Source organism: Medicago truncatula, chromosome 4, assembly GCF_003473485.1.
Source record: "Medicago truncatula cultivar Jemalong A17 chromosome 4, MtrunA17r5.0-ANR, whole genome shotgun sequence".
Lineage (NCBI taxonomy): Eukaryota > Viridiplantae > Streptophyta > Magnoliopsida > Fabales > Fabaceae > Medicago > Medicago truncatula.
The window spans coordinates 8,859,992-8,883,396 of record NC_053045.1 but is presented as its reverse complement, the minus strand read 5'-3'; the positions used below and the strand labels follow the sequence as shown (position 1 = coordinate 8,883,396).

The 23,405-nt window shown below is 33.0% G+C and overlaps 2 protein-coding genes and 1 pseudogene across 2 annotated transcripts; 2 read left to right on the top strand and 1 right to left on the bottom strand.

Annotated features, from left to right (window-relative positions):
* The first annotated feature begins 3,102 nt into the window (after positions 1-3,102).
* On the top strand, positions 3,103-5,539 carry LOC11430453 (F-box/FBD/LRR-repeat protein At5g53840). Its single transcript, XM_024780408.2, has 3 exons — positions 3,103-3,570; positions 3,823-4,728; positions 5,252-5,539. The coding sequence occupies exons 1-3, from the start codon at positions 3,157-3,159 to the stop codon at positions 5,537-5,539; spliced, it is 1,608 nt and encodes a 535-aa protein (XP_024636176.1). The 5' UTR covers positions 3,103-3,156.
* A 523-nt stretch (positions 5,540-6,062) lies between these two features.
* LOC112420755 (F-box/LRR-repeat protein At2g42730-like) lies at positions 6,063-7,750 on the top strand (annotated as a pseudogene).
* Positions 7,751-10,285: 2,535 nt separating this feature from the next.
* On the bottom strand, positions 10,286-14,650 carry LOC11434538 (1-aminocyclopropane-1-carboxylate oxidase homolog 1). Its single transcript, XM_003605096.3, has 3 exons — positions 14,068-14,650; positions 13,340-13,661; positions 10,286-10,669 (listed from the first exon to the last, which is right to left on the bottom strand). Exons 1-3 carry the CDS (start codon positions 14,604-14,606, stop codon positions 10,409-10,411), a joined length of 1,122 nt encoding a protein of 373 aa, XP_003605144.2. The 5' UTR covers positions 14,607-14,650; the 3' UTR covers positions 10,286-10,408.
* Positions 14,651-23,405: the final 8,755 nt, after the last annotated feature.

The following is a 23,405-nucleotide window of genomic DNA, read 5'->3' as shown; positions in this document are numbered from 1 at the left end:
AATATCAATATAATTTTTTTTAGGCTTAATTGGACATTTGGTCCCCTAAATAATTATGAGTTTACATTTTGGTCCTATAAATTGTAAAACTCACATTTTGGTCCCTTTGGTTTTGCTCCGTTAGTCAAATTGATCCCCTCCGTTAGTTTTTTAATGTTTAAAATTTTTGATATGATATTCGTCGTTTGATTGCATGTCCATTATACCTATAATGAGCCATCGGTACCTAATTTTTCCAGCACTATCATCTTCTCTCTTCTTCTCCCTCACTCTTGTTCATCATCAAATATTCATACATTCATGACAATTCACAACAACCCATAAAAAAGAAGAATTTAAACCCAAAAAATTAATAAAAACTTGGAAACACACAGATCTAATTTTTTTTTCAGATTCTGGAAATAAACCACAACAACAATCAGTTCCCATTTCTCCATCAATCTGAGCTTTCTTCAAATCAAATCCAAATATATTTCACAAAACCAATCCAGCAAAACAAAACACAACACAGTAAAGAAAATTCCGGTGCGGCGCGGTGGTGGGTCGTTGTCCGGCATGGTAAACAAAACCAATCCAAATTTGTTATTGTCCATTGTCCGGCGCGGTGGTGGGGTCGTTTTCCGGTGCGGTGGTCGCCGAGAAAATTCACCAGTTCGTGGTTTTTCTTTTTGGGTTTTGTAGAGAATATGAATGAGAGTATGTTTATGGTGGTGGTTTGTCATGAAACAATTTGTGGTGATCTAGATCTACTTAATAAACCAAAGTGAGAAACAGGATTTTGTGAAATTTCTCGCACATAAATATAAACTGTTGAACAACTAAGTGACAAGTCAAGAAAATCATTTAAAAATACATATATAAAATATTGGGATGTTACATTTAAATAGTCTCACATCGGACAAAAGATAGTCTGAACATGTGTTTATAAGTATGGATCATCCTCACCTCACAAGCTGGTTTAGTATGGTTGTGTAAAACCAACCATGATTTCTAAGCGAGATGCATAGAGAAGAAATATTTCTTTTTGGTATGACAAGTCATTCTTCCTCATTTACAAAACTACTACTAACCTCTGGTAACTATTTATGCAGGACTGGCCTAAGGTTAAGGCAACCCAAGCCCTCGCTTTAGGCCCCCATATTTTGGACTTAGAATAAAGGTCTCACAATAGACAAATTTATGTATATATACAAACGAATAAAAGCCACACAACAAATTAAATGAATTCTACAACTTTGTCATGAAGCAAAGATGGTGGACATGAGGCTTTATGATGCTTACAAGACGTGAGGCCCCATACAACTTTACACTGTGCACTATTTGCCTGTCAATGCTGCACTTACAACACTTCCACTTACATAATGCAATATTTATTTTTCTTTTTAATTGTTAGAAAATTGTTGTTCACACTTGTTATAAGGCTGAAACACACCTATAAATGACCGTAATACCCATCGGCACTTAACTGCCACCGGTTTCACTATTCCTCGGCAGTTAAGTGTCGATGGACTGTTCCATTAGATCAAATAGTCAGTTGCTCCCCCTACTCACTATTCCATCATCAAGTTCCATACCACTTACATCTAAACCCCCAAATCCAATATCTTTTTCATCAAATCTTGATCCAAAATCATTGAAGAATCAATCCTAGGAGGTATCAACACACTTTTAACAATAAAAAAAGGTTTTGTTGCTTTTAATTGGTTTATTTTTTGTTGTTTTTGTGGTATTTGCTGTCAGTTTGCGTTAAACACTGACATGGGGACATCAGCACTTACTGACATCCCGTGTTGTCCATTTATGCACACAACATTCCAAAGAAATCAATCGCGTCATTAAACACTTGCAAGACATCTTCCTTGTTATTACAGTGAAGAAATAATTTGTCACTCCCCATAAGTGTCACAACCACATGAAGAAACCCCACATCCTCCACTCGTTGTTGAATAGGCAACATAGAATCCCCTGTTACAATTGTCGCTATAATACCGAAACTTGCCCAATACCAATCCTCCGGAAAGGACCTATACATAAGCATACGTTTCTTTAAAGGCTGAACCGCCGCATTATGCAAAAGCACATTTTCCACCAATTTTGTTGGTGTCTCCTTCAACACAATTTCCTCCGACTATTGCTCGCTCAAATCCAACGAATTACCTACACCTCCCACCTTTTCCTCTACCATCAAATTGTTGTAGATTGTTCATTTTAATTGGATTCAGCTAATTTTGTTAATTGTGGATGTCGGATCAGATTTCTGGTTATATTGTTCGTGGTGTATATGATTTGTTGCCATCACAGGAACAACCTCATGTTCATCAAAATATGGAGTTAATTTGGCATAAACAGGTTCCCTTAAAAGTTTCTATCCTTGTTTGGCGACTGCTGAGGAATCGTTTACCTAGTAAATCAAATTTGGTGGCACGTGGAATTATATCTGTTGAAAATCGGTTTTGTGTATCGGGATGTGGGCAGGTTGAAGATGTGAATCATTTATTTTTGTCTTGTCCAATTTTTGGTGCATTGTGGCCTTTGGTGCGGGCTTGGCTTGGTGTCGAAGGGGTAGATTCTCATGCTATCTCAGATCATTTTGTTCAATTTATTGAATATGCAGGTGGTTTGAAATCGCGTCGATCCCTATTTCATTTGATTTGGTTTCAGTGTGTCTCGGTTTTATGGAAAGAACGGAATGATAGGTTATTTCAGAATCGTCAAAGTTCTATACCACTATTGTTAGATAAAGTAAAATCAAATACCTTATGGTGGTTGAAAGCCAGTAACATAGTCTTTATTTTTGGTACACATAGTTGGTGGTCGAACTCGCTTGTAATCTTGACAGGGTTGTAATCTTTTGGTGATTGTTTTGGCACATCTTGTGCTTCAACAATTACAATGTTCATAGTAATATATTCCATTTTTGTTTCTTCAAAAAAAAAAAAATCAAAATAATATTATAAAGATGATAGAATAATTTAAATGAAATATTTTTTAAAAGGAATTTAAATGAATGAAAATAGTGTAAGAAAAATTCGGCTCAAACATATATGTATCCCTTTTATTTTATTGTGCAAACATTTATTCAAAAAAAAAAAAAAAAAAAAGCCGTACAGTCCAAAACTGAAAACACTGAGGGAAACCCTAACGGTGAAAGCGATCATGGTTCGAAAGTTCGAATTCCACCCGCGCTACAAGGTTGAAGTGAGCATGTACGGTTCATGGTTCCCTGCCACCATCATCAGACGTGTCTCCTCCAACAAATTCTTTGTCAAGTACGATCACTTAAACGTGAGACCAGCGGTTGTCGGAGTTCACCAGCTCCGACCAGTGCCCCGGACGGTGAGGGATTGGGAAGTAAAGATTGGCGACAAGGTGGAGGCATTTGGGAAACAACGGTGGCGGGAGGGCCACGTAAGTGAAGTTATTGGGAGTACTGGAAAGTTGTTTAGCGTGCGTTTTAATGACTGGAAGGAGATGATCGTTTCAAAGGAGAAGCTTAGGGTTCATCGTAAATGGATTAATCACAATTGGGTTCCCCGAATCACAAACCAACAACTCAAAAACAACAGTAAGGTATTTCTTTTTTTCTTTCTTTTTTTCTTTTTTAAGATAGTAATAATTTACCAAAGTGGAAAAAGTTGTTTCGATTCATATGTTATTTTAGTCCTTAAATAGGACAGAGTTTTATTTAATCATGATTTAAAGAGAACATCTTTGAATGTGTTTTTAGTCGGTTAGATTATCTTTTGTTATCAAAATAGCTTATATAACAAATACTTGTATTTTCGGTGCTTAAATGTTTAATCAAGTTCTTTATCCAAACAGGAATTTTGTAAGGAATTGAAGAGAGCGAGGCGAGCAAATAAAAGAAATATGATCAGTAAGTTACCTGACTGCATACTGCTCCACATAATGAGTTTTTTGAAAGCTCGAGACGCTGTTCGAACTTGCATCTTGTCTAAACGATGGAAGGATCTTTGCAAACGTCTCCCTACTCTCACATATATTCCATCTTCTGCCCAAAGTTTTAAGAACTTTAGCTCTTGGGTTCGGTCTAGTAGAGATCACTCATGTTCCCTACTTAATCTTACTATTGAAAATTATTATATAAATGGAAGTGAATCAGACCTATATACCCTCCTACAATATGTTCTTTCTCACAATCTTCAGCACTTGAATATTATGATAAATCCAAGCATTACTCCCAAATATGAGTTCCTCCCTTTAATCTTTGGCTCTCACTCTTTGACATTTCTTGAGCTTTCTTTAGTTAACGGGTATGCGAAGTGTCCAAAATCTCTTCACCTGCCTGCATTAAGAACCTTGCATCTTAAATGCTTCAACTTTGTTACAACTCACTATCACTGTGCTGACCCCTTTTCAAACTGTCATGTGTTGAACACTTTGCAGCTCAAGTATTGTTCTTTGATTGATGATGCACAAATCCTCTGCATATCTAATCAGACATTATCCAATTTGACTATATCCTACGTATTAGCTGACCAATTTTCGCTTTCTACTCCAAATCTTAGTTTTTTTACTATCTCGGAGTGTGCTATTTTTCGGCAACTCTTATCCTCCACATGTAATCTTTCTTTTCTTCAACAAGTAAATATTGATTACTTCTCCGGTGGTGACGGGAAAGCTTCAATCTTCTTAAAATGGCTGCAAGTGCTTGCCAATGTCGAGATTTTGAAAGTTGATAATGGTGTCATTCAAGAAATACTACGTGTAAGTTACTTAGCATACTTTCATCTGTCTTCTTTGAGTGAATAGTCATTTGAATATGTCAGGCGTGTAATAAAAATCATCTTCAAATATGTTAGCTTGATCTATGAATGAAATTAATTACAAACAAAAGAGACACTCGAGGATGCTAGCTATTGAACAATTTGGTCTTCTATCTTTTTTCATTGCACAATTACTCTTTTGGTCTATTTACATATGAATTTTCAAGCTTCAAATCTAAGATTCATATGCAAACATATATGAAAGACCGTAAGTTTAAAGATTAAGAGGTCATAAGAAAAAAAATCATGGAATTAAAGCTTGAAAATTCATATGCTAATTAACCTAAGGGTAAAAATGCAATGAAAAAAATATATAGACCAAATCGTGTTTCAATATATAGACCAAATCTTCTTTGCAATCACGTGTTAGTTATTTTATTTATTTATCTTCTTGTAGTACTTACTCAGTCATGCGTTTCAAGATATCCATTTAAAAATGTCTCCAATTCACTCTAATTGTGCAGGAGTGGCGTTCTAATCCCATTTCAAAGAAAGCTCAACCTCCATGCTTTTCTAGACTGAAGTCGTTCATAGTGCACAGGTCTTTAAATGCCAGTGTTCCAGTACGTCAGGTGGATATATTCGAAGTAGCGGATTACTTGCTTCAAAACACTACTCCAATGCCAAGCGTTGAAATCATAAGAGGAAATCTTTACATCCTTAGACCTGGTCGTTTTCCCTGCAGATTACCAATGATGAAATTAGTGCAGTGTTCTTATGGTACAAATACAACAATAACTGGTTTTCTTTAAACATATGGTTTTAAATATATTGATTTGGTTGTATTTGATATTGGTCCTGCTTTAAATTTAAATTTAGACTGTCTGTGTAAATTTTGTTTGATTATTCTTGTTCAAAAAAAGTAATGAAATTAGAAAATTAGCACTACTTTGTATAAGATTACCGATTTAAAACTCTGAAAAAACTTATAAAACAACAACTTGTTATATGACAATATATATTTTCACCATTTCATATCATCAATATCTAATAATTGCAAGTTACTATTAGAACATTTGTTTTTCATCCAAACAAAATATGAGAAAACAATAGAAAGTAAGTGTCGATAAAAATATACTCATGTAAAATCAAATTTAACTGTAAGTTAAGAATGCATAACTTATAGTGTTCCACCAACAAGGGACTATTTTTTTGCCATGTATGACAAGGGACTCTAGTAAATACCTTCTATTGTAAATATTGGTTCAGTCTTGCCACAAACTTCCTTATGCTGCTATCGGTTCGGCTGCAAGTTCATGCCCTCTATTAGTGAAGATGGACATGTGTAACATCGATTTCGTAAGTACAAATTGGTTTTTAATTTAATGAAAAGAAATGCAAACACATCCCCTGCTTTCAAATTAGTGCACTGTCGCCTTGAATGAGTAAACTAGCAGGCGAGTTATTCTGATCAGTATTCTTTTTATGCTGCAATAACCTTTGTACCATGTCTTATTTTCTTCTTTTTAAGACCTGAAAATTGAATGGTACATGCGCGTGAAATGTATTCAATTAAGCTTGAACTGGATTGAAATAGTTTCTGCTAGAAACTTTCTTGGTTTGTGATCAATATATAATTTGTTTTGTATGTATATGAATGGAATAACTTGATTTTGAAGGTGAAACTATTTACTTCCAATTCCAGAATCTTATTCCAATTCATTAGCAGAATTACGCTTCTTCCCTATCATGTACTATTTGAATATAACAACACAAAGTTTTTTATGTAATGTAAACATTAGGTTTTTTTATTGTGCAATATTATTCAGATTGTTGTAGATTGTTCATTTTTATTGGATTTAGCTGGTACCCGAAACCACCTGTCCTATATCTTGTAGCTCAAGATACGGACGAAGATCTTATGTAGGGTTTAAGTTATTTAGGGCCTAAGTCATTAAAAGATCTATAAATAACCACCTTAAGATCATTCCCAAGGCATAACCTAAACAGACTAAACTTATCGATATTGTACTCACTGCTGGTACAATTAGATTATCTTTTGTTATCGAAATAGCTTAGAATAAATACTTATATTATTAGTGCTTATGCTATAAACGTTTAATCAAGTTGTTTATAACCAGGAACTTCGTAGGGAATTGAAGAGACAGTTGCGGGAAAATAAAAGAAATAGGATTAGTGAGTTGCCAGACTGCTTATTGGTCCACATATTGAGTTTTCTTGAAGCAGAAGATGTTGTTCGGACTTGCATCTTGTCTAAACGATGGAAGGATCTTTGCAAACGCCTCCCTATTCTCACATATATTCCGTCTTCAGCTCAAAGTTTTAAGAACTTTTATTCTTGGGTTCTGTCTTGTAGAGATCATTCATGTTCCCTACTAAATCTTACTATTCCATTTTATATTTAGGAAGGTGAAGAAGACCTGTATAAACTCGTACAATACGCTCTTTCTCACAATCTCCAACACTTGAAAATTTATATCAATCGAAGCATTAAACCCAAATCTGAGTTACTCCCTTTAATCTCGACCTCTCACTCTTTGACATTTCTCAAGCTTTCATATAGTAGGCATGGCTGGGTTGTAGTGTGTCCAAAATCTCTTCAATTTCCTGCATTAAGAACTTTGCATCTCGAATGTGTCAACTTTGTTGCAACTCACCATCACTATGCCGACCCTTTTTCAAACTGTCATGAGTTAAATACTTTGGTACTTGATGATTGTAAATTGATTGAGGACGCACAAGTCCTTTGCATATCTAGTTATGCACTTTCAAATCTAACTATATCTTACGTAGCACTAGCAGCTCACCAATTTTCACTTTCTACTCCAAATCTTAGTCATTTTACCATGTCGGGTAGGTCTATTTTTCATCAACTCCTGTTCTCCACTTGCAATCTTTCTTTTCTTCAACAAGTTAAAATGCATGGCTTGTCATATGATGGCAAAACATCAATCTTCTTAACATGGCTCCAAGTGTTTTGTCATTTGGCTAGTTGCTACTGATCAACTTGGTCTTTAAATGTGTTTTCTGTTAGTTAGTTTAATCCGCTAATATGTCTTTCATTTGATAGTTTGATCTATGGATGAAATTAATTAGTAATTACTAACAAAACTCAAACTTGGGGATGCTATTGAAGTTTTTTTGCATTTGGATACTATAATGTGACATTGACTAAAAAACTTTTCACTCATTTATTTTAATGTTCATAATCTTTTTGCATTGACGTGGTAGATTTTCTTTTTTCTTCTTCTAATTGTGCAAGACTGGCGCTCAAATCCCATTTCAAAGAAAGCTCAACCTCCATGCTTTGTTAAATTGGAGTCATTGAAAGTGAACAACTCTTCAAATACAGGCTTGCATGATGAACAAATAATGGAGGTAGCGGAACACCTGCTTCAATGCCTAGAGTGTGCATCAAAAAATAAAATGCAGAACAACTCTTTAGAACATCATGTGCCCAATGTTTTGTATAGATTATAGATCTTCATATTATTTCCTCATATTTCTTAGTTTTTCTTTTTCATGATTTTGAGGGTTGATGTCTCTCAACCTTTTTATCTTATTGGATTAATTTTGTTTTGTAAGTACAAGTTTAGTAGTTTTTCAAAACAATTGTACTGCTTTTTCTTTATTGTACACCTGAAATGAAGAATTTTAAGTGGTCCCAATTAGTAGGGGCTAAGAAAATGTTGCAATTCCTGTGAATTTGAGAATTTACTCCTTTTTCTTGTCAAAGGGAAAATTGTTCTATGAACATCCCAATCAACTTATTGGCTTGTACTCAACCCTTACTAGCTAATTCCTGTGGATTTAAGAATTTTAATTCTTGGGTTCTCTCTTGTAAAGATCACTCATGTTCCCTACTTTTTTATTTGAAGGACTCGTGTTCCCTACTTAATCTTACTATTAATCTTTCTATTCGGGAAGCTGAAGAAGACCTATATATGCTCTTTCTCACAATCTCCAACACTTGAAAATTCATATAAATCCAAGCCTTAAACCCAAATCCGAGTTACTCCCTTTAATCTTTGGCTCTCACTCTTTGACATTTCTTGATCTTTGTTATAGTAGGAATAACACGGAGACAAAGTGTCCAAAATCTCTTCACTTGCCTGCAGTAAGAACCTTGCATCTCAAATGTGTCAACTTTGTTGCAACTCACCATCACTATGCTAAATAAACACAAATTATGTCTCTCGTTTTAGACTCTTCATAAATTATTCTTATAAAATATTGTATTTTATTAAAATATAAAATATATATAGACGTGTCCGTGTACTACGTTTTTTAGATTAGTCGTGTCCCGTGTCCATGTCCATGTCCGTGCTTCATAGTTTTTAAGTGTTGCCCTGATTTTTTTTGGTATAAATTATCTTGTAGTTGAGTTTTCTTGAGTTATGGAAAATATAATGTTAAATTGATAACTATGAGCCTTGCATAATCGATATTTGATGGTTTAATTGAATTAATTGAAGAGAAGTGCAGTGTAATTGTTTAAATTTCTGCTGACTACTATATTAATAGTCTTGATTAGTTTCAGTTTGTGCAATTTAATGCTTTATTTTTTTAGTGTTGCAAACTTTGACCCCCTCCAATTAGCTTTATGTTTTTCATATTATAATGTGATTCAGCTTCTAGTATGTTTGTAATTGTGATTCAGATTATAATGTGTATGTTTCATACCTAGACTAATGTTTGAATAATGTAGGTCCAAGACCTTCATTTGATTATCCGAATAACCGGTTATCTGTTTCTTTTTGGTTTTTTGCTGCACTACTTGATCACAAATTTCAGTGACTTTCAATTGGCATGTTTGGGGAGTTTCTTTCTGCATAAAAGTGTTTTCTTTTTATTTGGGCTTCCATTTATTTGGTTTGAGAGGGCAGAATGGCTCTCAAAGTACAAAATTCGGTGATATTATATGATATGAGTATTACTGCTGCAGCGTAATTTTTTTTTTTCCGGCCATCGATTTAGAGCATAGTATCATCAAACTAAAAAACGAAAGGCTAGTGTTTGAACAAACGACTTTTGCTCTGCGGTACATTATTTAAAAAAATGTGTTGTCAACTGGCGGCTACTTTTCGTAGCGCTCTAGTGTTGCGTAGAAAGTTTAAACAATGAATTAATGTTATACCTTTCATTATCAATCAATTTTAGCTTGTTGAAATCTTATTAATCAAATATCTAGATGTTTAACAGATTGATCTACCTAGTTTCACTATTCAGTAACATTCACGCAACAGAATTTGCTGCAATTGCACCTGAAACTGTTAGTTACTAATTAGCTACTTAATGAGTAACAGTTCTTAAGTGTTACGAAAAATACTCTCAAGTGTTATTGATTCAACAATAGCTTCAAACTTTGGAAAGTTTGGTTTTAATATAAAGCTATTAGAAATAGCTTCAAACTTCTATCATTTTGTTAACACTCATATTAATTCAACAATCTTAAACAAAAAAAATTGAAGTATTTTATGAATATGCAAGAAACAACTCTAAAATAACGTGTCTGTTAATCCATAAAACATCATCCCAAATATAACCTTTTATTTAATGCTGATGAAAATCATAACAAGAAGTAAAAAACCACAACCTTACACTCAAAACAGAAGAGTATCAACTTATTAAGTTTATTTTGGAGTTGAAATGTGTTCTTTTTACAACTTAAAAGGTTGCAATGCAGAGTTCCCATCAAGCCCCTTTGTCAAGTGGTGTGACATGTATTCTGCTAAGCTAATATCTGTATAGATTGGGGGGTTCTCTTCTGAGAACAAATCTTTAATAGGACCATAAATCTTTGATGAAGCTTTATCTAGATCATGGGAAGTTCCAAAGAAGGCAGCTACAGAAACTCTTGGGCCTTTATGATTTGATAACACACGATGATAAACACTACTGAAATTGTCATTTGATACAAGCTGTATGATTAACAAATAAATTGATATAAGTATATAGTCGTTACAATGTTATCTAATTAACTATGAAGTCTGACAGTAATTTCAATTTTTCTCCAAAATTTAGGGTTTTTTTTTGTGTTAATCCTCTAGCTCTAAAGAAAAAGGACCCTGGTATTTCAGAGTTTGGTCAGAGGTAAATAAAGTCTAACTGAAAATTGTTCCATCAAGAATTAAAGTCAGGTTCTCTGAAACAATTTGTCATTGGAGAAGCTCGTTAACCTCTTGAGCTCAATTACTATATTAATTCAGCTCATAGAATATGGATTTGAATTGTTTGTTTATATATTATTGAGACTTGGATATGATATCATAATTGTTTATAAAACAATATTAATGCTTTTTTTTTTAGCAGAAGAGAGAATTTGTTAGTAGTATAACTCTAGATCAAACCGTAAAGATTATTCCATACTCCTTTAGCGACCTAACAATACCATCGAGCTAATATTTGAAAATTGTACTATAGGCATTTATTTTTTCTGCAAGAACCCTGAAAGTACCAAAATGTTTCCAACAGTAGTTAACTATTGTTTGCTCTTTTTTAATGGCAGCTAATTGTCGTTGCATTCGGGTCTTATATCAGAATAGTAACATCAACCCCCCCCCCCCCCCCCCCCCCCCCCCCTTTCTTTCAAACACATGAACTCCCTCCAATCTCCCTTAAACCAATATCTATCCAATTTCTTTCTTCAAAGTCAAGCAACTTTTCAAGAATCTAACATTTGTTCATAATCCATTTGTATATACATTGTTAATTCTATATGGTCATTTTATTTTAAATTGGTGATTTGTTAGTGTTTAGGGTTTATGTAAATTTTTTTTTTTTTTTTGGTAGTAAATGATCAAATCTTTGTATGTTTTTATTGTGAATGTTGTTGAGACTAAGAAGTTCAATGTGGTAGTTTAAAACTTGAAATAACACAATGAACTCATAATGTATATTTAGCACTACATGTGTTTGATGAAATGCTTGAATGAGTTTTTTATTGATTATTTTTCATTTTATATGTTGTGAAGATATGGACAAACACATACCAGGAAAAGAGGCCATGACCGATAGCGCACGCAAGGATAGAGTGGCGGCGAACCTAATTCCTATCATGGGACGTGGTTGTAGGCATGATTTGGAGGGGAACCCACAGACGGATGCGTCCCAGGTTGTTAACCCATCTTAGACTAGTACTATGTGACTACTCGGGAGGAGTACAACCAGGCTGAGAAGCATCACGAGGAGGTTCAGCCTGAGCGACACGACGCATCGCAGCCCCACCACCAACTGATGCTTTTACTAGGGGACATGATGATAGGTCTCTATTGCCGCCATTCTCTAATCATGTTGCTTACATGATTTAGAATTATGTTGATGTAAGTATAATGTTTAATTTGGTTAATATATTTCTAACTCATTATGTTTTTTTGTTATTATATTTTTAACTGTTTATTTTTCCCTAATTATATTACTTTATCATTCAAATGTTCATTTTCGTTAATATATTTTCAACTTTTTTTTTTTGGTATTTCATAGTCACACCGTATGTGTAAGGCCATCAGGCATGAAAACAAGATAACTTCACTTACACACCCACCAACACATATGAACTGGTTCTGGACTCCAGTTATAGGTTTTCATCTTATCCCACTTCTTCATATTTGGTTCTCTACTTTGAGCGGTGACATGCTTACCACCTTGTATGAGAGGCGGCATGAGGAGACCAACAACTTACATCTGCCTACTGGAAAAATGACTGTCACACTTGATGGTGCGGCGTGTCTTCTACATCCGTATAGAAGAGAAGATGATAATGCAAAGGGAAAATATCTCCTTGGATAGGGGTGTCCAACTGATGACTAGCTAGCTAAGTGTTGGCGAGGACGTTGCGATCGATGAGTGTGCAAAAAAAGTTGGTGCTTTTGTAACTATTCCATGGTCGAAGAGAATATATGAGGAACTCCTCAATAGGGAAACTCAGTTGGAGAATGGATCTGGGAGGGAAGATGAGATAAATAATTGTAGGCAATGGTGTGTGAGAGCTTTGATGCTATATATGGTCAAATGCACCATATTCAATGATAGGAGCAACAAGCATGTTGAACTCAATTTTCTTAAGCCTATGCAGAATCTTGACACACTTCATGAGTGGTCATAGGCTGGGATATCGTTGGGAAAGAGCGAACAACAATTAATTGTCGTTGGAAATATTTTGATCTTTTTGGGGTTCCAGAAAGGGAAAAAAAATGAAAGCCTAAAGAGAAATTTTCCTAATACTCTGCCAACGACATCGACCTTGACATTATGGTTGTATATAATTTTCACATGTTCAATAAAAAAAATCAACTAATTAAAATTAGGTAGTTAGGAGAGGAATTTATAGGCTATGCCAAATCAATCTTTGCATCAATAGATATGTTATTTTAGCATAATTCAAGACCCAGTCGTGACATAGTACGAATCATAAGCTTTGTTAGGTCTAAAATTTATTTTGGCAGTTTGGTATGGCTTTTTTTTATGGAGAAGTCAGGTATGACATGTTAGCTCAATTAAATAAATATTTTGCATTAACATATTTAAATAAGTCGCCTAACCTTCTCTGTCAAAAAAAAAAAGTCGTATAACCTTCCTTTAAATAGGCTTACCTGTAGAAGATCTCCTATGTTGACAACAAGACCTCCGTGCGCAGGAGCAACATCAAACCATTGATTATCTCTAAGAACTTGAAGACCACCCAATTGTTCTTGTAGAACTATTGTCATGAAAGAAGGATCAGTGTGTTCGGACGTACCCATGGTTAATTCAGGTTCAGGACATGGTGGATAATAATGACCTTGAATGAAAAGTCCGTCTAGGTAATTCCTTTCTTTGAGGTAAGATAGATCCAATCCAAGAGTCTCTGAGAATAACTCAAGTATGGTACCCCCTAATGTCGTTATTTTCTTGGAATATTCAATTATAATGTCTCTACAAGTACACAAACAATTAATAAAATAATTTAAATAATTTGAACCTATATCAAAATTAAAGGCACTTATATCATAATAAAAGAGCTTTTCATCATATTGTAATACAATAACTTTCGGTGTTAAATTTCCAATGATACCCCATTTCCAATTATAAGAGTTTTACATTGTAAAATGACCATTATTGTCTCTTTAATTAATGATAATAATTCCCACTTCATTAATTTTTAAACTTATATTTATATCCCAATGGAATATTAATTATAAGTTATGATGGCTGGGGAGAAGGAGTTAAAGAATAAAATGATAAGAAATTTGAGCACTAATCCTCACTTCCAAAATAAGAACAATCACTATCAACGCTAACATTCAAAAATGCATAAAAGCTTTAAAAATTTATTGATTACCTAAATACTTCAGGAAGTTCCTCGTATTTGGGCGGATTGGGAGTCATGAAACATCCAACGCTATCTCTCCAGTTAGCAAACTTGTCTCGATACAAGCTAATAGTAGATAAATAAACAATTTTCTTTTCCATATCACGGTTGTAAAATTGTTTTCTTACTTCGGGATCTTGTTCATGAAACCTACGAATTCCATCAATTGTTTCATCCAATACATTAATGGGAATTCCATGATTAATCACTTTAAAAAATCCCCACTCCTTGCATGCAGTTCGAATTTGGTTAATTACTTCAACACGACGAGAAGGATAAATGTGGATGTCTTTGAGATCTATGATAGGAACACTCAACATTGAATTATTGATTGAGTTTTCAATGATGTTCGCTTCTCCAGAATAAAACATGCGTGGGATCTTTGTTACCCCACGCTCCATAAGACCTCTAACACCAAGTTTTGAATCATCAAAAGCTTTCACTTCAGCATTTCTATCATATGTGGAATCATCGGTTTCATGTGTCAAATTTGAGGTTTTGACCTCCATAATGAGAGAAAATACAAAAATTGAACCTTTAGAAGATAACTTTGATTTTCTGAATGCAAGGTCATATAATAGGTGTTAAACATATATAGATGTATATTTTTGTCAAAAAAAGGTAAAAAAAAGATAAATGTATATTAAATATGGGGGCATATCACATGAGAATGGCTTTTGTATGTGAGAATGGTGAGAATGAATTGCAGCCATTGGATTAAATTTAGATGGTGGAGATTTTAAATTTCAATTTAAACAACGCATGTGCATCCCTTTATTGTATTATTTTCCCTCGTCTTCAACACCCTCCTCCGCCCCTTCAATGGCTTCATGGCTTCTTTGTTCATTATCCCACCAGCCACAGTGATACCATACGACCATGTTCCTTCTGTTTGTGTGTCAAATTGAATTGATTTCGTTGAGCACTCTTGTCTCAATTCATTGAATTGAAGATTTTTATTTTTATTTTTTTGCAGATTTTGATTTGAATAGTTAAAATTAACTAATAATTACTTTACTTGCATCGTTCAGAGAAGAAAAGAAGGGGCAAGATTTGAATAGCTAAAATTAACTAATAATTACTTGCATCTCTTGTATTACTATCCCTCTTTTTGACCATGCTTTTTCGATTCAGTGTTGTATTACCCCTTTTTGAATTGATGAAGATGACTTTGTTCTTGAAGATGAGGAAAAGAAAATCAATCGTGTTTATAAAGATCCAAAACAAACAAACATAATCAAACTCAGAAACTGCATCAAGCAATTATTAACAAGCCATAGAATTTATGGCCATGGAGGCAGAGAGAAGACAACAATTATTATTGTTTATTTTTTATTTTTGAACAGATAAAAAAATGGGTTGATGAGAATTAATACAATGCAGGTGTTGTTTAAATTGAAGTTTAAAATCTCCACCATCTAAATTTAATTCAATGGTTGCAATTCATTCTCACCATTCTCACATACAAAAGCCATTCTCATGTGATATGTCCCCCGTTAAATATAGACTTTCTTTTGACCAATTTAATATAACATTCATTCTTGGTCAAATTCATTTAATACAAATTCAAAGTTTTATATTTTTGACCAGTTTAATATACTATTCATTTAATTTAATACTTTCCCTAAAAAAACATTAAAATAATACTTCCTCCGGTCTAATTTATAAGAAACATTTGACTTTTTTTATTCATTGTATAAATGATGTATTCGGTCTATATTTTATACAAAATACATCAATCACTCAATGAATCTAAAAAGTCAAATTTTTCTTATAAATAGGAGCGGATGGAGTACTTACTCCCTCCGGTCCTTATTATAAGAAAAAGTTGACTTTTTAGGTTCATAGAATAAATAATGTATCTTATTGTAAATATAGACTAGATACATCATTTATACAATGAACCAAAAAAAATCAAATGTTTCTTATAATAAGGACCGGTAAATATTGATTTAAAAAACCAAATTAAAATATGAATTATCTTGAAAGTTTTTAAGAGTGTGTTTAAATGGAGGGTTTACAAGAAGAAGGGAGGGGAGAACTTATATTTCTTTTTTAAATTACATATACTATAAAATATTTTTAAAACGTTGAAACAACAGCATGATAAATGATCATATAATATATCAATCATACTAGATTTATTTAAAAATAATATTTTATAGTGTTAGTAATTTAAAAATAAAAATTGAGTCATCTCGTCCATTCCCCTCATAAACCTTCAATCAAAAACACACTCTAAGGTTAACAGCCAAATACGTAATAAAAATCATTTAAAAGCAAATCTATAAGGCTATCCTCTGCATTTTGGCATCCTCTGCACTAAATCTTCATCATCCTTAGTTTCACCAGATTCTTGCATTTTGGCATCTCTTGGATCTTCTTCTTCGTCCTTGAAAGAAGAATATCCAATTGTTTAATATAACTTTGCTACTCTCAGTTGCTATTGTTAATCTAATTTAGTTACTCACTTTTGTTTTGCTATGTTATTCCAAATAATTTTAATCATTAGCTATTGGGTTCTTTTTTGTTATGCATGTATACAACAACAATATATCTTCGTTTTCAACTTTTGTATGCATGTTTATAAACATGTGCATCCTGATATTTTTGTGTATAATAAATATATGCATACTAATAGATATATAGTTTCATATGGTTTTTCCATGCAAAGTTGCAGTTTTATCCAAGTTATGAAACTTTTATGTCAGCTAACAAAAGCCAACAATAAACAAAAAAAAAAAATCCTTAATAAAAAAGGACAGATTGTTATGAATAAAACCATAGAATAAAACTTTGCTTTGACATTATTTATTTATGCATTTTTTTTAAAGAGGTTGCATTTTTTTAAGATAAGTTAACCATTAACATAAGGGTAAACAACCTTATATCATATGTTTAATTGTATCCTTTACTATTTATATTTAATATTGTTTGTAAGTGTTGTTTTGTGCTATGGGCACATGCCACTGTTTTGTTCTTCAGGGGATCCATCACAGACAGCCAGCAATGTACTTAAAAAAAAAAAATTGCCTTGGTGTTTCATGATGTCTAATTTGGGCCTCAAGTATCTCTATCTTGGGCATCAGGTATCTCTAACTTAGATCTCAATTATCTCTAACTAATATATAGTATACTAATAATTTATACAATGAATATTTTATATTTTAATATGCCCCTGTAGTCGAAACGGGATGTTGACGAATGTTGAGACTATATCTGAAATCATCAGATAATTGTAGTGGAAGGCCCTTGGTGAAAATGTCAGCTATTTGATAGCTATATGGGACATGCATAACACATTCTTGACCTTTAGCAACCTTTTCACGCACAAAAGGGATATCCATTTCAATTTGTTTTGTGCTTTGATGTTTGATAGGATTACTTGACAAGTAAACAACACTAATGTTGTCACAGTAGACATGAGTGGCTTTGATGATCAGACATTGTAGTTCTAACAGTAAGTTTCAAAGCCAACAAGATTCAGCAACAAAACTAGCAACACCATGATACGTACTTTGCTTCAGCACTAGAGCAGGATAAAGTTGATTATCGCTTTGCACACCAAGAGACCAAATTATTTCCAAGGTAAACAGAATATTCGGACGTTAATCTTCTAGTATTTGGACACCCTCCTCAGTCAGCATCTGTATAAGTGGTGAGGGTATCAACTAGGAAAGGAGAGAGGTGTAGACCATGGTGAATGGTACCGTTAATGTACCTAATAATACGCTTCAAGGCAATCATATGTTGTGTGTGAGGATCGTGCATAAATGGATACACTTGTTGGACGATATATGCGATATCAGGTCGTGTGAAAGTTAAATATTGTAATACATATGCAAGACTCCGATATTTAGATAGATTCACTACTACAAAATTGGGAAAATATAACGCCCTATAATATGGATTACTTGAGAGGCCACTGAGTTTTGCTTTACTATCTACGGGGCGTATAGACATGTTTGCAAAATGACATGGCAGCTTCTCAACAATCTCTTCGGCATATTTATGTTGAGTGAAAAAGAAACCACCTGAATGTCTAGTAACTAAGATACTCAAAAAATAACTAGCTAATAGGCCTTGAATCCTTCATAGAAAATTCACAAGTGAGCTTAAACATGATGTACTAACGAAGAGTATCAGATGAAGTAGTAAGGATGGTGTCATCGACCTATAAGAGAATGTATGCCATGTCATTGCCATTGTGATAGACGAACAAGGAATGGTCACATGCACTACGTGAGAAGCCCAATGTAGCATCAAATTCAGTGAAGCGTTGGTACCATACACGAGGGGCTTGTTTAAGGTCATATAGCGACTTCTTTAGTAGACAGACATATCAATATTGTGAGGATCACGAAAGCCAAGAGGTTGATGCATATAAATAGATTCATTAATGTTACCATGTCAGAATACATTCTTGACATCCAATTGATAATTACAAATTTAAAATTAATTTTCACTCAGACCATCCAAAATATATCTTCAATATGTTTTTTTTAATGTTTTGTGTCAAAAATTTATTATTACGCTTTGTATACATAATACATTTAAGCTAAAACTAAGGTGAACACTTGTGAGATTTTTTTAAAAGAAAAGGAATTGAGAAAAATATTGTTTTTGGTTTTTTATTTTGTAGTTCACTTCCATGAACATCCCGATCAACTTATTGGCTTTGGACATAATTTGTTATTGTGATCAATCCCTACTTAATTGGTGTGTATAATTTGTTGGGCTTAGCTTTACTAGCTAATTGCCAATGAGAGTTGTTTTTATCCTTCTATGACTTCTTTTTTTTAAAATAAAAAATTAAACTAACTCTGACCTCGAGGAGCAACACATTTTAAAATCTCAAGTCAACAAGACCGTATTAACTCAAATTGATTTTCTTCTATGACTTCTTGAAAGTTGATCTACGTCTTGAAGTCAGTTTTGTTCGGATTTATTCATCCAAAAGTAAAAAATATATAAAACTAAAATTATACATACATACATACATATATATATATATATATATATATATATATATATATATATATATATATATATATATATGGTGTTTATTTCTCTTGCGAAGTGTGATCTAATTCTTGTTATGAATCAACTTTTAAGAAGTCGTGAAGGGTTGAAAGCTATACCCCATTTTCTATGGTATTTTGAAAGTTGCACTACCAAAAATATTTAAAGCTCAAAGGATCCTGGTTTGACCATGTTTATGAAGATTTAAAAATACTCCCTCCGTCCTTATATATAAGACCCTTTTGTCAAAATTACGGTAATTAAGATAGTGGATATTTGTATTAAAGTTGTTTGTAATCACTATTGTTTTTACAATTTTATCCTTTAAGAAAGAAGGTTAGTTTATGTTTTCAACATGTTATTTATTGTTGATTGAAGAAAAAGATGTATAATAAATAGAGGCATATGTAAAGAAATAATTAATGTAGTTGGAAATAACAAAAGAGTTTTATAAAAAGGGACAAAAAAATTCTCAAAAAGGTCTTATAATTAGGAACGGAAGGAGTATTTAATTTCTGACGTAAATTGAATGAAGGCATAAGAGTATAGTGACTGGGTTTATATTTAATTTCTGACGTAAAAATAAAACTGTGTAAATATTTGACATGAGAGTAGTAGTACACAGATAATGACATGTGCTTTTGAAAAAGTGGGTAATAACTTAGTTAATTTTTTTCAGTGTTTTGACAGTATAACTATAAATACATCAAAGGATGATATATAAAAAAATTGCATAACATTATTTTAGCATTAAATTAGATAATTGTACTCCAAAATTAAATCCTAATAAAATACTATAGACCTAAACTCAATCATGTCACAACTCCATTACTCCAATAGTGGAGTGGTCGTTGAAAAATTAATTAAAAGCCACAAATGGAAGGGTTTATTGTATATAGTTGCAGTGTCCTTTTGTGGTTCCCATGGGCCAAGTCTGGAGTATAAAATGGCTGCTAATTGTGAGAATCTATATAATTTTCTCATACTTTAAATTACGAATGTTGAGAATCTAATCTAATTCTAATTATAGTAATACTTTAAACTTGTATTGGTTCCAAGTTTTAAAATAATATTAAAGTGTATCTTAAATTTGTTGGGTTATTTGTAGGTTGTCACTCCAATTTATGAGTGATATACTATAATATTTTTTCGAGTTATGATACATAAACATCCTTAGGTGGCAATACATCCTTTGACACCTACATAAAAATCTGACATGTGGCCATATGGACCCCGCATAAGTATACTTTCTCTTTCTTCTTCTCTTCTCTCTTCCTAATACATGGAGTGTATGCAATTAAAAGGTGTTTATGTAACATTTTCTTATTTTTTCTGATTGATCAATCATATGCAAAAAGAAAAGGATTTGTGATGTGGGTTCATATCAAAATTCTGAAGCTATGTTTGAACATTGCTTTCTACTACCAACTCAGTTTTATGTATGCATGTCTTAAAATCAAAGCTACTACAGGACTCGTTGATTTCACTTTTTCAACCAACCTACTTACCAAACAATACCGGTTAGTTACCACATGCAGTGTCGTATGCATTGCGACGATAATGACGATGGAAGTGGATAAATTATAGTTATTATATAATTAAAGAGAACTCTGATTAAAGAGTCTTAATCCAAGTTGATGGCGACTCAAAGGTGTTGGTGGACATGGTAATATGAAAATGCAATAGTAAAGGGAATTTTTATTTTTTAAAAACAGATCAGAATGAGATATATTACTTGGTAGATTATCCTTCCGGCACAAGGTGTATCAGAAAAGAAAGTTAAAATATATAACAAAAATTCAACAACAAAAAGCATGGATTCGTCAATACCCGCACATAAGAATGGGTTTTGACACCAATCATGAAAGCTATAATCAAACACTATAGAATTAGCCTTAATCCACCAAAAAGATAGTAACTTCACTTTTTCCAGTAGTTGAACTGGAGAGTTCTCTTTACCACAGAATATCATATCGTTTATTTCCTTCTACAGCACCAAAAAACTAGCAAACTAGACCAAATGCATGAAGGAGCACCTAGATTTGGTACAACCTGCGCTATTACCAAATTGATAAAAATGATCAACAATATTATATGGATCTGCTGAGTAAACACAAAGCCAGTTCCGAATAAACTGTCAAATTTAACCAAACAAAGGACAAGACAAAAAAAAAGATGATTCTCTAATTCCTGAAAACTGCAACCAGCGATGCACATCTGAGCCTCTGATGTAATAATGCCTATACGGTACAAGTTTGTCTTAGTGGGAAATCGATACCGAACAGCTGCCAGCTGAACACAGAAATCTTCAAATGAACATCCTTCCTTCATAAAAGAGTCGCAAGGACATGATCGATGAGGAACGACCTAGCAGTGAGAATGTGGTACACCCCACTAACTGTGTACCCAGCAACCGGATAAGGAGTCCACCTCCAAGTGTCATTAATATCAACATGTAACATAACAGACAATAGCAAATTCCTGCACTCTACTAACATATCCTCCTCCCACACCCACAGTCTCCTCCGCCGCATCCAAGCCTCACCACCTGTACCCCACCCCCAAGCAACCATTTGAGCCACTATACACAATTTATTATTTGAAATTCATATTTTTAAAGCGATAAATGAAATATTCTAGGTTTGAACCACTGCTATTGCATATATTATGCAATGTTGTTGTCAACTGAATTAATTTTATGAGGAATTTTAAATAATTTTTAATCAAATGATAGATCAATATTGTAGCATCATAATAAGCGAATGGATTAAAATTGAAATGTTTTTAAATAATCAAATCCAATATTATTTTTGTCAAATATTAAATTAGACCGCAATAAAATTGTGAGAAGCCAAAGAATATTTCGTAAAAAACATGTAAAATTAAATCAAAGTCTCGTTAATTTATTTTTCATTGTAATCTATTTATTAGAATTCACCTTTTTATATTAATAAATGAGGTGTTGAAACTCGAACATTAACTCGTATATATAACAATGAATTCTTCCTAGCAACGGAGCCATGCTCAAGATGATATAATTTGTTATTTTTCTAATCCAGTTACTGTTATATATTTTGATCCAAACTCACTTTTTTCTCTAAACAGGTTTTCCTTTCTCTCCCTCAATAATGTTTCTCCCCAGCCACTACTTTATGCATAAAAGAACAAAACAAAAGTCCACCTAAAATTGCCGCCACTGCTACCTAATACAAAATATTCTGTCCCTCTCATAATAAATATCATTTTATGTAAAAAAATATTTTAAAGTAATTATCATTTAACTTATTCTTTTATTTAAATCCACTTAAACTTGCCGCCACTGCTACCTAATACAAAATATTATGTCCCTCTAATAATAAATATGAAAACAAATACTTTAAAGTAATTATCAATTAACTTATTCTTTTATTTAAATATTCTATACTTTATTTGTAAGGTAGTGCTTATTATTTTATATAAATGTATTTATAAATTAAGTCATCACATCTCAATCGATAGAGACAATGCATTGTTATATATGGGGGTTGAGTCATCTCATTCACCTAAAAAGGGAGTTCTAAGCAGTAGGATACTTGAAAAAGGAAATTAATATTATATACATCATTATCAAATTATTTCATTATTTACTTATGATAAAAATTTGATTTTCTCTACTTTCAAACAAATTTGATCTTTTATAGTAACACGTGATCTGTCCTATAAAGATCAAAGAAAAGTAACAGTGATTTTTTTGAAACTACGGTTGTTGTCGCGGTGGTTTACGATGTTTCGGTGCGAAAGAGAATAAGTTTCGTCGCCGAAGAAGAATAGTGTCTGCAAACACGTTAGCACCCCAACGCTCAAGTCGATGTTTGGAAAAGGTGGATTATGTGCTAAAATTGTGTGAATGAAAGTAAGTGTACCCGAGCGTGACACTGAATCACACTTATATAACCATGGATAGTGATAACTGTCTCTAAGTTTTGTGCGTAAATGCTAGAGGTTGTTGGACATGGACGGACCTGACTCATAATATTGGTGGGGCATAGTTTTTTTTTCTTCAAATAATTAAATTACTTTTTTAGCCAAAACCTAAAAGCTAAAGTCAATTTCAATTTTAATATAGTAACCAAAATTGAGAGTTTATACAAAAAGAAGAAGGAAAAAGAGAGATGACCTAAAACAAATTGTCTGATTAGCAAAATAAAATAAAATTGGGAGTTTAAAGAATAAGAAAAGATTGCCTGCACATTACTTAAAAACAAGGACTCTACAATAAGGTTTAAAGCAAGAACAAATTTAGTCCT